The sequence below is a fragment of the Anguilla anguilla genome, chromosome 4 (assembly GCF_013347855.1).
Source record: "Anguilla anguilla isolate fAngAng1 chromosome 4, fAngAng1.pri, whole genome shotgun sequence".
Taxonomy (NCBI): Eukaryota; Metazoa; Chordata; class Actinopteri; order Anguilliformes; family Anguillidae; genus Anguilla; species Anguilla anguilla.
In genome coordinates this window covers 52,577,434-52,591,855 of record NC_049204.1, presented here as the reverse complement: position 1 = coordinate 52,591,855, position 14,422 = coordinate 52,577,434, and the positions used below count along the sequence as shown (strand labels likewise).

The 14,422-nt window shown below is 41.4% G+C and overlaps 1 protein-coding gene across 4 annotated transcripts in view; it reads left to right on the top strand.

Moving 5' to 3' along the window:
- Window positions 1-14,422, top strand: part of ctnnd2a (catenin (cadherin-associated protein), delta 2a) — a 263,725-nt gene that overhangs the window by 207,771 nt on the left and 41,532 nt on the right. For all 4 annotated transcript variants that reach the window (XM_035416162.1, XM_035416165.1, XM_035416163.1 and 1 more), the window contains 2 exons: window positions 7,184-7,301; window positions 9,750-9,935. In XM_035416162.1, the coding sequence (XP_035272053.1) occupies window positions 7,184-7,301; window positions 9,750-9,935 (304 nt within the window). The remainder of the gene's footprint in view (window positions 1-7,183; window positions 7,302-9,749; window positions 9,936-14,422) is intronic.

Below are 14,422 nucleotides of genomic sequence, written 5' to 3'. Positions count from 1 at the left end.
CAACGCTGTGTTCAAGTCCAAATACTTTATGATGGGTGCCAAATGAAAGCCGTTCACAATTCCGCCTCGTCAGCAGGGGGATACGCTGGCCATTCCACACTGGGGTTTATTAAATAATTTTATCGTTTCGGAATATTGACAAAGAGCTCCCGATTATTGAACAGGCACTGTCAGACCATTGGCACTACATCAAAATGATGGGCAAATAAATCAAGCCGCTACAATATTATAATTGCGGTGCGCTTTTCAGCTTTTGACGTCTGTGCGGCCTCCGATGTTCTGGGAGAAAGGCTGTCGGGGAAGAATAATGAAATCCCTGCTTATGCATGGCCTGTCTGTCCCCCTGTTAGATGATGCATTTTACAGTACCCACAAAACAGGATGTCGAGACGTTCTCAGGGGCATTTCTTTTTTTTTCCCATGATTAGAAGACCAGTGTCTGAATTATTTCATGAAATTGTGAGCTTCCACCATCTTTAATGTGCACAATTCCGCCTGCCAGAAGGAGTCCTGATTAATGGCTGTTTTCTCAGCTCAGAGCTCTCCCCATTTTTATTTGCCTCGGACGGGGGATCTTTGGGACAGGATCCATGAGCGGGCACGCATTTTTAATTGGATGCTGGCGATAGCCTGTACTGCTACAATGGCTCGAACGAGTGAAAGGGGGAGGGGGAGAGGAAAATGTGCTGAGTTATAACAGCTCCCGTTTATGAGAGAGGGTAGCCCTGGAATCCCTTATCTCAGCATGCTAATGTATCTGTTTCATGGGTCGTTAAAGCAGGGGAAGTCTGACTGACTGTTAAATGGCCGGGTGCGGGCGGAGCGGCGTCTGCCTCGCACCCGGCACTCGCAGTGCTCCGCGACGCTGTCATCACACCGCAGCCAACGGAAAACCCACACACAATCTGTGAGCCTTCGCATGGGGCCTGGCAGGAAAGGCCTCTCTCCATTCGCGTGGCGTTTAATAAAGCGTCACTTTTCCGATTCCCGTCGAAGAAAGAAGCTGGCTTCCAGCGCACGGGTTTATAAGATGGGGTCACCTGTTTTTGACCTGCTTATTCCTACATGGACGAAAGGAATGTGTTGGCATATAGTTTGCTGATACAGTATATTCAATTGCTCATTGAAGTGAATATGTATCCTTGTGCATTAAAAGAAAACCATGCTTTTTAAGAACTCATTGGAAAACCTCCCTGTCTTCTTTAGCTTGAGTAGCTGTAGAAAGGTGATGGCCTTCAGTATCGGTGTCTGCTTATGTTATCTCGTCACATGGCCGATGTTTTAAACTCTGAAATGCGTGTTAAATTAGTAAACTTAAACCTGTACCCTAGATGTATTATTTAGTAAAAAGGGGTTTTACAGAGTGGACCAATGTGCAATCTGGCAGTGGATTTGTGCCCAGAAGAAGATTTTTTTTCTCCTTTGTTCGAAATGGGATTGCACTGTAATAACCTGTGTTGTATCCCCTGCATCATTAAAGTTGCATGTGGAGAGCTGGCATAACAGAATCTCATCTATTTCAATTCAAATGAGATACCTCTAGGATGTGAATCACCACGCTTTATAATTAATGTTCTCCCTATAACAGTCATGAGTGTTTGCCACAGTGCCCACGAATTTGCCAAAGAGCTTCTCCTCACTCTAAGGAATGCCCGGCTTTCTAACTTGCATCTGGTACTGAATGCACACAACTTCTGAATAATGCTTTCCCAGAGGGCAATATTTCTGAGAAGCTTTTTGTAAATTTTCAACAGAATAAAGACCAGTCATCAGGATGCTTGCGAATTCTAGACCTATTAATTATACATATTTTAAACTGTGATGAAAAGGAACAACAGAGTTGCAGCATACAATATGGCAAATGTATTAATATGGATTAGGGATGCTAATTGCTATTTATTTATGCCCATGTGTAGTTGAAGTAAACAGGAAGATTAAATTAGTGATTTGAATATTGATGTTTGGGGTCACATTGAATGGTGCTAATTAATGTCGTGTTTGTAACTCTGCCATACAGTGCTGGGTTTACGGAATGGGCGAATGGCATTTATACATTATCAGTGTGTCCCCATTAGGAAAGCAGGGTGTGTAATTAATGTTATTAAGAGCTTTTTGGGAACTAAATATACTCTTCATGTGAGTTGTATTTCCTTTTGGATTTAGAAAGTTGCAGACTGCTGCCATTGGATAGTAGTTGGAAGAGATGGCTGTCTGAAGAAAAGACATTATATATAAGAACCATTATAGTAAAGGTCAATGGGTACTTAGCGATTCTTGGAATCAAACATGTCAGAGCTGTAAAATATTGGGATTGATACATTTGTGTTCTCGGTCCTTCTCTTGGGAAAACTTTTTTGTGTACATATTATTCCTTTTTCCCACCGGGTCCACTGTAAAAATGTTTCAACAAACCATTTTATTTTCAGTTAACTTAGAAGAATACTGATGGTTTGAAGCAAAAAATGAAAAAAAAAAAAAAAACAAGATTGAAACAAAGCAAACCAATACAAGCCTGGCATGGACTTAACGTTCACTTCTGTTTATTGTAAACATCTGTGAGCGACTAGCAATTATAAAAAGTAGTAATATATCAACTCTGTCAGTTATCTGTCAGGACTCAAAGGTGTATGCCGTGGGTTATTTTACCTGCTGTGCTATACACTGTCTCATTTGTGTTCATATGCCTGTCACAATTCTGAACTGTCTTTCCAGATACTGTAATTACAAAACACCCAGAAGAGAAAAAAAAGCTCCCTGAATAAGTGCATCCTCTTCCCTGCTACGGCTGATAGCAGCAGGGTCCCGTTGTTTGTTCACCTTCTGAAGCGCTGGGTCTGGCACCGGCTGCTTCCACGCGTGACATTTCGTGATAAGGGACCGCGTGCCCAAACACGGACCTGTCTCTCTCACACGGGGCCCTTGTGTGGCTGATCTTCACCGCGAAGACAAGGGGACGGAGGAATGATCCTTGCTTGTTTACCGACTCATTATAAACTTGCTTTGCGAGCAATACAAAACTGGGTATCGATACTCTCCCTATCCCCGTGCGGCAGACTCAAGGGGAGGCAGACAATAGCAATTACGTGTAGTTGCAGGAGGCACCAGCCTGTATCTAAAAGCTCACCGTGCCAGTAGGCCTCTTTTTTCAGACTGTCCCAGAGGCGGTATTAGGACCACCTGGACATTAATTAAGTATTAATCAGAGAGAGGACGAAGAGACAGATTTGTATGAAGCGCATGTTTGGAAATGTGCGAGGCATGATTTATATTGGAGCATCAAGGGGTTGTTGTTTTCTTAGCACTCTCGTAGTCTGAGAACAAAGGCACCATCACAAACGAGATGCTTGAGTTCTCTTAATTGTGTTTAATTGTACGGAGTTGGAGGACAACAGCTGCGTGCGACGTCCTTGCAGGAAGGGGCCTCCCTGTGAGGCGGAGCTTGCAATGGCATAGATATGGCAGACATTTTACTCCAGGGCACTCCGCAGTGTTCTTTTCACACGCGTCTTCTCTACCGCCACCTCACCAACTCTATGGCAGTTTTTCACCGCAGCTGCTGATATCAAATTCTTTTTTAGGAATAATTTGAAAGCCTGGGTCTGTGTGATGGGTTTTCACATATAGTACGTACGCGCATTCACCCTGAGTTCCTGTCACCTAAGGCCCCAGCTCACTGAATGCAGGAGGAGAGAACGCGGTGTGCTAAAGCACTGCGCTGAAGTAAATGCTGTTCTTCAGAGGATTGCGATGACTCCTTTTGAAGCAGAAGGCAAAAATCCTCTGTGTAGAGTGCACTCATCTTTCAGCCGATTTCTAGAATATTCTTTCATTGTTGGTACTTATTGGCTTTGCAGATACCCTTTTCCATGAATACATGTACATCTTACATTTTTACAAATCATCCTTTTATAAATCCAGAAGTATTTCAGGTTAGCTTCGCCTACCTCCTCACTTAAGGGTACAACAGCAGCAGACAAGATGTGGTACTGATATTGTACTGTTAACAGGTTTTCTGACATAATAAAATTCTTATTGAGTGCATAAGTAGATCGCATTTTGTTCTGTTCTATGAAATGTAAGATTGTTTTAATATATTTATACATACATACATGCATGCCTGCATACATGCAGACAGGTGACAAAAAAGGAAAAATCTTAGTAAGGTGTTAGGATACCATGAGTTGCCAGAACAGCTTCAATGCACCTTGGCATAGATTCTACAAGTCTCTGGAACTGTACAGGAGGCATGGAACAGCATTCTTCCAAAAGATAGTACCTCATTTGGTGTTTCGATGATGGTGGTGGAGAGCACTGTCAAACACGTCGGCCCAAAATCTCCCATAGGTGTTCAATTGGGTTGAGATCTGGTGACTGCGAAGGCCATAGCATATGATTCGCATCATTTTCATACTCATCAAACCATTGAGTGACCCCTCGTGCCCTGTGGATTGTCATCCTGGAAGAGCCCACTCCCATCAGGATACAAATGTTTCGTCATAGGATAAAGCTGATCACTCAGAATAACATTGTATTGATTTGCAGTGACCCTTCCCTCTAAGGGCACAAGTGGACCCAAACTATGCCAGAAATATGCCACACTCAGCATAACAGAGCCACTGACCCCTCACTGTAGGGGTCAAATATTCATGCCATCTTGATCCAAAATCGAGGTCAACTGGTCCTGCTCAGCATTTTATACATGCCACAGAGCATGATAGGATGTTAATTGCTTAATTGTATCATAAAATACACCTGTTTGGAAACATCTGCATTTGTTATGTTTCTCTACTCATTTATTCAGGTGTTCCCTTTAATTTCTCACCCGTCGGTACATGCATACATACCTGCATGCATACTTCCTTTGTTCCGTGTTTTATTGAGAACAGCTTTGCTCATATGAATTAACAGTGAAGTTGCAGTGCATCATAAAATGTGTCCTCTACTGTCTCTTATTAATGATATGATATGGATCAGTGGGTCATGAAAAGAACTAATATTGATGCCAATTCACGTTTTTATGGTTGTCACTGTAGAATCAAAGGCCATATGGAATTTATTGTTATTAATGTTGAAAAAGGTCAGCCGTATGATGTGGCATACTGTTTGGAAACATTAGGCCTATTGGATGGTAGGACGTCAGTGATATTTTCCTTGAGCATGCAATGCTGGGAACGTATTCAATTTGTCCTCCGTCAACATATGATACTTTAAAGGTCACCTAGGACTGTTCACAAAGAAAATTGTCTGTATGTCACGTTATAGTTGGCTTTTAACATGCATTATCACACCAATGGTGAGAATAAAGGTAAGGCTTTCTGGATGAAATCAATAATTGTTTGAAAATGAACCCCAGGAAAATTGTTTAGCCAGTGTATCAAGCACATATCATGTCAATGGCCTGTACAAGGTTGATTTATAAATGCTTAGCTGGCCAAACCAAACACATATCCCTGAGCCTAGTGTTCTCATAGAAGGATTCTAGTTGCCTTTAATCAATGTATGTAATGAACCATGCATGCTCTATAGAACTGGTAAGCACTCTGGGCTTATGTACAGTTGTGCTTAAATGTCTTTCTTTGATTAAGCTTGTTGACGATTCAACCCCATAATTTCGTAAAGGCAATTAAGTACATGTCCTATAAATATACAGTATGTGTGAACATAAAACTCGCATTGTAATGTTAATAACTCAATATAGCAAACAAGACAGTTTTTTTTTTTTCAAACGGAACCTTGGTGTTCAATATTATCAATGCCATAAATAGGTGGAAAACATGGTGGAGTGTTGTTCTTTTAAAGAGTCTGCGCAATTGGAAATAGGGTTTTTACTGACGATGTATTAGCATTTCATACCTACTTATTCTTGCTTTTTCATTACAGTGTGCTGCTTTTGGTTTTAAATGAACTTTAAAAATCAATTGTGGTGTTACTGCGTGTGCTGAAAATTAATTACAATATATGCAGTATGGTAGCAATTAACATGGAAAGGCTTTTGACTTGAAGATTGTGGTGCGTATATGTTAAACGGGGTTAGGCTTGCTCAGTAATGTTGTACTTCATCACAGCCTCTCAGATGTCTCGAATCACACAATTTTACTGATCTCATTATCAGCACTGTGGACCTCATAAACCTCATTGTTCTGTTTTTTTTTATGATAAGGTGCTATATGTAAATTATTGTTATTAATTATTCTCAGTATCACCTCAAAAAAGCCAATATAATAGCAAAACAAAATTCATAAACTATTTATTCATTAAAAATAAAACAATAAGTAATTAATAGATATTGGGATATTTAATATTAATAGAATTACTTTTGTTATGAGTCTCTTTTTGGGATAGCTTGAGGTTCATCTTTCTCTGTGCTCAGTTTGAAACACCTCATGTCAGGTCCAGTTGTGTTTTGAACTGTATTTTTCAACCTTTATTTAAAAAAAAGAGTAAAATAAAAAAGATTGCTCTTTTCAAAGGTTTTGAGATTTTGTGCTACTTTCAGATTGAACAAAGATAAACCCCGTGTAACCAGTCGATAGTTATCTGAAAGAGATCTGTTTCGGAATAGTTTGGGAAATAAGGTACATTCTGTCTGGTTACATTGAAGACTAGGTGAATGACCTTGAGTTACACTTCACACGACTTCAAGGTAAATGTAACAAATGTATTGAATCAATTTTAAATATGCCAGTGCATGGCCCAGCATACATTTGGGATAATATTGCAGCTATTTTTACAGAACTTCTATTTCACAAAGGACCACTGTTGAAATGGCCTGTGGCAAATTATTAGGAAAATTGTACTGCATCATACCTATTTTTCATTTCTTAAAGCAAGCGCTCACAAACAGCTTAGAGAGGACATGGTGTCAAGAAATAGTTCCCCGAGGGCAAAAATTAATCAGATATTTCTAATGTACATCAAAAACAATGGACTGAATTCACTTTAAAAAGCCAATGTAATATGCAGATCTGGCTGGGGGGCATAACCTCTGCTGCTCGTACCTCACGGTGCCTGCACAATGATAGCCCACACAGTTCCTGCCTCTTTGTCCTTGAGTGTGCAGTTCTCTCCCTGGACGGGGCGGGGTGAGGTGGGGCGGTGTTGGTTTTCGGGGTCCTGTGGCAGCGGGGGCGGGGGAGGGGGCAGGGCGCTCCAGGGCCCGCTAACCCCGCTGCTTGCGTTGCAGGAACGTCAGCTCGGCGGGGGAGGAGGCACGCCGGCGGATGCGGGAGTGCGAGGGACTGACCGACGCCCTGCTGTACGTGATCCAGACGGCGCTGGGGAGCAGCGAGATTGATAGCAAGGTTTGACTTTGTATTTCCTTTTCCTCCCTTCCTATTATCCCGGCTGCCATAAAAGCCCGGGCCTGTAAAACAGAGCCAACAGAGGCTCGAGAAGGCCTCGGTAACAAATAAACAGCGCTGCGGATGGCCGCGTTCTCAAGGTTGCCGTGGCCACATCTCCGAAGATGGCATCCCTTAATCATGATTTCGCTGCCGGCCCCTCCGCGCCAGTCCGGATGGCGTAATAGGAGGGCTGTGATATTTTCATAGTAATGAGAATTGAGTGCCCGAGCAGACGGTGGCAAAGATTCGGCCGGCACCGTGCCAGTGGTCATATTCCCAAAGTCATTGACAGACATCCTACCGGGGGCAATTTCACTTCATTTCGGCGAACGGCCTTTCTAAAATTATCCTCCACATTGTCACCATTGATTGTGTATAACCTGTAGCCAGTCCCTGCTGAAGGTGTCTGGTCCCTGAGGGGACATTGTGCCCTGAAAATCCACAATAGCTGGAGCTGGGCTTGATGGCTGCAGTAGACTCTGTCTGCAACAGTAAGTTGATAAGTAATTTTCTCCAAGCATGGAACATCGGATAATTGCCCTGCACACACATACAAGGTGTGAAACCCCTCTCAGTTAGCTGAACTTCAAGGAGAGATGTTGTTATTGTGCCTGTTTGTTGAAGGTGCCCATGTTTCCAAAAACGTTCATGTTCCTCTCATCATTTGCTAAATTTTAGCACTGAACATTAATTACTGCAGTCTGGTCCTATCTTACAGAGAATGCATCTTTCTGTTTCTTCTGTAGACCTAGAGCCTTTTTTTATCAGGAAATCACTGGGGGAAGTATATAGTTGTAATGAAATCTTTGGAAAGAAGCCAGGGTCTGTGAAGCAGTTTTTTGTGATTGCAGAGATGTGAAGTACTTTGCCCAGATCCTGGCTTACTCTCACCTTTTATGAAGACACTTTGATGTAGTGGCTTCCTGGATTGTGAAATTCTGCTGCGATAAAAGCAGGTCACACAGTGAGCGGTTGTCTTAACTCGCCAATCCCGCAAACCACCAACCTATAACTTTAAGGTCAGGTTATCACATTCGCTATTTCACTGCAATTAGTGTTTATTAATCCCGCGTAGAATAATACTTCATAATGTGTGAAATCTTTCATGAAAAAACCTTTTAGAAGTCATGATGTCTAATTGTTAATCTTGACCCTTGGCCTTTATTTGCCTTACTGTTATTCACAGGATGATGTTGACAGTTTACAAATAAGACTGTTGAAGTAAAATAACCCAGCATGTGGGTGGTACCGTGAAGGAGACTGTTTACTTATCACCACTCATTCACAAAGATAATATGACTAAGAGCTGATGCTGTATCCGCAGCCATTTTCCTGAGCAATGAAGCCATCCTCTGCTCCCTCCATTGCTCGCACATGCTGAAATCATATTCCCCGTAGCCATTTACGCTGGCATCACACTGTGTCTGTTACATCACCTTCTGAGGTCGGTGCAGGAGTGGGGACAGGCCACCACAGCTGAAGGCCATCTGACATGGGCGAGGAACATGCAAATCTCTCCTATCACATTGTCATGGGGATGCATCAGTAAGCATTCCATGGATTTCATTTGCATGCATCAGTCATGCCATGCTTCTGGTGATCAAAATTCAAAGAGGGCAGTGTGGACCTGCACCAGCTAGACAGAAGGGTAACGCACTTGTGCTGCACCATGTACATGTTGCAAGATTGCACTCAAACTTACAATTTAAACACCAGAACCAACCATTTTTTAATTTTCTCTGTAATTGTTGGCATCATCTGTGGGTATGGAGTAATTAGCCATGTGCATTATATTATTTCTGTTTGCATGGTGCTGCTTTAACAAACCAGTAATGAAAATGACTTGGCCCTTCCTTCTCTATTTCTTCAGTTTCCTCAAGCTAGTCATATATTTTTCAGACAGTGCCATCAGGCGTAATGTTTGTCCTCTGTCTTCTTTGCCAAGGGATGCATAATATGATCAAAGATTTCAGCTGCCCTCATGCAGATGTGTTAGGGTATCAGTGATGCAATAGACGAAAGAAGTACGCATGCAAAGTGGGGGGACAAATGGCTTCTAATATGAAATATCATTGTGCTTGATGCATCATCACACTGCACTCCTCTTTCCAAAAAATCATTATTGTTTTTCAGTGCTCTCGATTATTATTTGCCCGATCTCCAGCACGTTACAGGAGTAAATTGCGTAAGCTGCCTTTTCTGGTGGCGGGCCCATTTCGGTTGTAAATAAATGTTATTGGCAATTATATTGTAATTACAGAGTGGAGGGAGAGTGGGAGGCCCCAGTCTTCCGGAGAACCTCCATCAGCAGCTGGGCTTTACACACTCTCTCAAAGCCCTGGGCAGGGCTCTACGCACATCTGCTGAGATTTTCTGTTCTCCCTCTTTCTCTGCCTCCCCTTTCAGACCATAGAAAACTGCGTGTGCATCTTGAGGAACCTCTCGTATCGACTGGCTGCAGAGACGTCCCAGGGCCAGCAGATGGGCACGGATGAACTTGATGGATTGCTTTGTGGCGATGCCAACGGCAAAGACGGCGAGAGCTCCGGGTGCTGGGGAAAGAAGAAGAAGAAAAAGAAGGCACAAGATCAGGTGGGGAATTTGACTGCAGCTGATTGCAATTAGCTGCATTTTGCAGTCAGCGGTGGAGGGGATGGGGGATCGGGGGGTTGAAGAGAAAGGTCCTTATCCAATGGATAATTAGTTGTTTTACAAGGTTGATTTCTTGCTACCAGGAAGTGGTGTTTGCGAGCCGTGTGCAATTACCACATTGCTGGAGTCACTCTGATAAAAGCCTGAGTGCTCTCAACTTTAGTACGGTCTCGATGAGGTCATGTTTACCAATGGGCGCATGAGCTCACTGATTCATAAAAGGAGCTAGAGCTGGACGTTCTAAAATTAATTGAAAGGAAAAAAAAAAAGCGAGCTTCTCAGCTTATATGTTGGTTTGAAAAAACATGTTCCTACTGTTTGTCACTGCAATTGAGAATCCCAATTGTGCTTCTCAAATGAGTACTGTGTTGAAGTCAGCCCATGTAATGGAGTATTGCAGCTGATTATTTTCCACACCACAGGCCATGCAGTTACACAGGAGGGCTACAAAAATTGGAGGAGAAGCATATCTCCCTGAAAACCATTGGTAGCCTGTGAGCGACTGGCACGTCTTTGGGAGGAAGTGATTCGTTGCCACTGACAGAACTATGCCAGTTGTGCTGTCCAACCACTGAGGGCATCCTTGGTTGATAAGCCACTTTTTTGTCTTTTTGTTATTTGTTTCTAATTAGTAATTTACTATATTTTAATTATCAGGCTAATTAAATGTTTTCCTTTGGCTGCCTTGTCACCATTCCTCTTTTTTTAAACACAGTCTTTCTTACTAAGAATTATTAATTACTCCTAATTTAATATTCACATGCTGAGCAAGGGAAGATTTCTGAGAACTGCAATAGGTCAGTGTGACTGTTTAGGGCTGTCTCCTGCACTATATATCATTAAGGGTTCTGGCAGCAGCTGTTTTATAAAAGAAGATTATAGTTCTTAAGTTAGGCTGCAAGGGCAGGGATGGAATAAATAAGAGTCAGATGCTTCCATGGCTGTATAAAAGGAAGCAATTCCCTGTTGGAGTGCATGGTACTGAATGTGCTGCTATTTATCCACATTTCAGTTCAGTTCAGATGAGACAAAGAAGCTAGACAAATACGCAGTTTGGATATTGATTAGATATGTGTGTTTTGCCATCTGTCTCTGTCATTGATAATTCATGACTGACCATGGCAGACTTGATCAACTTCAACAGTTGTACAAGCGCTACAATCACTCATCAGTCAGACAAGTGACTGGACAGTTGATTTAACCTGTTAACTGCCAAGCCTGATGAAAGCCAAGAAATAAATACAAAGAGAAGAACCAGTATGTCCCATTCAACATATAAAAATGTTTCCCTGTGAACATGTTCGTGTTGAAAGGTCAGCGAAACAATGTTTGGTCTTCGGTATGAAACCCGGCTACATTTGGTTGAAAAGTGAACGTTTTCTAGCCAACTAGGACACAGTCAGGCTATATCCCTGTAAAATCTGAGATATATACCTAGTTAATGTTAATGTCAAAAGGTCTCTCAGCCTAGATTTCCACCCCTCTAGGCATCTAGATTCTGGCTTTTGCTCACTGGGTTGTGCCTCTGGAAAGATGATGGCTGGACTGTCACTTGCTGCATGGGGCTTTTGCAGAGACAACTGACAGGAAGATAACACTAGTCACAGGTGTACAGTAAATGGCAGACTCAATCTGGGAGGTGACCTCATTGTGCTTCAACTCAATGGTCATTTTTGCACTGCCATTTCGCTGTATCCAAAATATCAGGTTAGAGCAACCCCCACTTCTATGATTGAGCCAGCAGGAACTAGCTACACCAGTCATTGTTTGGATGCAAGACAACAACACAGAGGCTCGCAGCTCACTTATATTCAACAAACAGAATGAGATTGTGTTAGCAACATTTCAATTGCCCGCAATGGAACCTCTTTAGCAATCAATCAGTGCTTTGTGGAGAGCACACAGATGAACCCAGGGAAAGTGATGCGCTGCCATATCAGGCCTGGATACAGTTCACATTGCTTTCAATCGGGGCCACAAGCTCTACTGACCTTACTGGATTTTTACAAGCCCCTATTGATCAACCTTGTTGACAGCAGCACTGGTAATCAGAATTTTGAAGTCACCTTTGTCACAGCAGTGATATTCAATTTCAGCGCACCCACTATCAAATTTTTTGTAATGTAACTTTTTTTTGCACTTATTTGTGGTGTTTTTTTATGACATTCTGTGTAAGTGAAAGGAATCTAACGAATTAATTACCTGCATTAATGCACCTTCTTCATGAAACAGTTGGCGAGCAATGTATTTTTTTAATTTATTTATTTTATTTTATTTTTTTGAAAGGATGAAATACCAGTCGTGTAAGTATTACGGATTTAAGATGAAAGCAAGAACTGATATATACAGAACCAGGCATGCTTAAGCCGACAAATCCATATTCTCATTCTCATCTTTAAAAATACCTAATACCTGTAAAGTACCAGACACTCAAAAGTTCTAAAAAATACGTTCTTTTTGTGTTAAGCACATGGAGTGTGTTGGTTTAAGCTCTTGTTGAAAACTTTAATGAGATCAAATTGCTGTATATGAATAGATTTTCGATTGTAAATAACGCTTCCCAGCAGCATCAGTGACCTCTGGAAATGGACATTGGCGACGCACATTAAGATTTTACCAAATAGCAAAATAAAAATCAAAGCAAATTGCTAAGCTTAACTGCGGATACCCCCTGATATCACTTCCTGGGTGGAATGTTTCAACCACCCAGCCGTACATGGAGTAAAGCGATTAACCACTTTAAAAGAGGACACCTGGGCCTTGCGGCACAGGAAAGTAATGTACTCCCTTAAATCATTTATCAATGCGCAGCAGCTAGCTGGGCTCTAGAATGAGGCTGCCGTTTTTCTTCAGGGGACCTCTGCTGTTTATCAGCCTTAATTGACTGGAAGGGAATCCTGTAGCACACCACAGCCTTCCTAATCCCTCAATCTGTTTGGACGTGGAGGAAATGCATTTTATATCTCTTCAAAGAGAATATATGAACCACTAGCGGTTTGTTTTTTTTTGTTTTTTTTTTCATTTTTTAATAAGAAGCGTGATGGAGGTATTAAATTATCGGCTGGACATTTTGTATTCCAATTTGAAATAAATGAACATCTGTACCAAAATACAAAAGAAAAAAAATGCAGCGTAATTTAAATGGTGATAGGTGATATTTAATTACAAAAGGCCAAATTATAACAAGATGAAACAAGGGTACACAATGAGAAGGTAAAACAGTATAAATTTGATTTGAATTGAAAAAGACAGCAGGATCTTGAGTAGGCTGGCTGTGATAGCCATTAAGTCCATCCAATTAGGGTGTTTTGGAGCTTTACTGTAAACTCACTGTCTGTTATTTCATTTGCTGTAAATTCATTTTTACAGAACATGTTGTATCTTGACAGTGTTGAATAGTCACAGAGGCAGGTGGCAGATGACCCCTGTCGTCCAAAGCTGCACATATGCAAGCTTCCGTAGCAAGCAGGTCCAGAGGCTACAGTAATGAAAAAAAAATCCCTAAGGAGGATATAGCCTCAATATAGGCTACATTTTGTGAGAGCCCTGAAACTCCCATCCCCCATAGCCTATCAAGTACGATAACCTCTGAACTGGGATTCTTACAGTAGTTGTTGACAGTAAGAGTCATTTTGCTATAGTATTTCTATTTAATGCTTTGTAGAATACCTTTTTTTAGAATATGAGCATCTTCTATTAGACTAATATAGTGTTTTAAGTGTGTGGCAGTTCAGTTTATGAATTGGGTGGTGTTCAATTAAAACAATGTTGTGGATGATTCATGGAATGCCAAGACCCAAACAAATACAGTAAATCAGAACTTCACTGCAGGGATAATCAGTGTTTTCGCAATATAATTTTAAGATTGTTTAACAAGAACACTGTGCATATTTAAAATAGGTTTCCTATAATCAGGTCGGTGCGCCAATTGTTGTTTTAACCTGCACAAAATCAATGACAATACAGATTCAACAAAGGTTTATAAGTTCAGTTTACATTACCTGATATGGTTGCATCTTACATTAATGATTCATCTACAGCGAGGTAATACACCTCATACTATTTAAATAGATTATCAATAGTTAAATCTGCTGAATTGAGTTATACTTGCTGGAATGCTGCATAAACGGAAAAAGAAGTGTGCTTTAAACCAAGAATCAGGGAGCTACAATGAAGCACGTCACTCATCTGCACCATAGCTGCAGGAGCAAGGTATTAGATTATATCACCAAAACGAATTAGAGACTTTAAACTACTTGACATTTTTCCTTTGATTGCTGGAGAAAACACACAGGGTTATTGCAGTTTAAAAGAACATTCACCCGTATGTCAATATACTCTGCCACCATTTCCAGCCAGATGGCAGAGCATTTCATGGATTACAATAGAAACATGCAAATTATTTGCAGGGTACTGACATTTGCTTC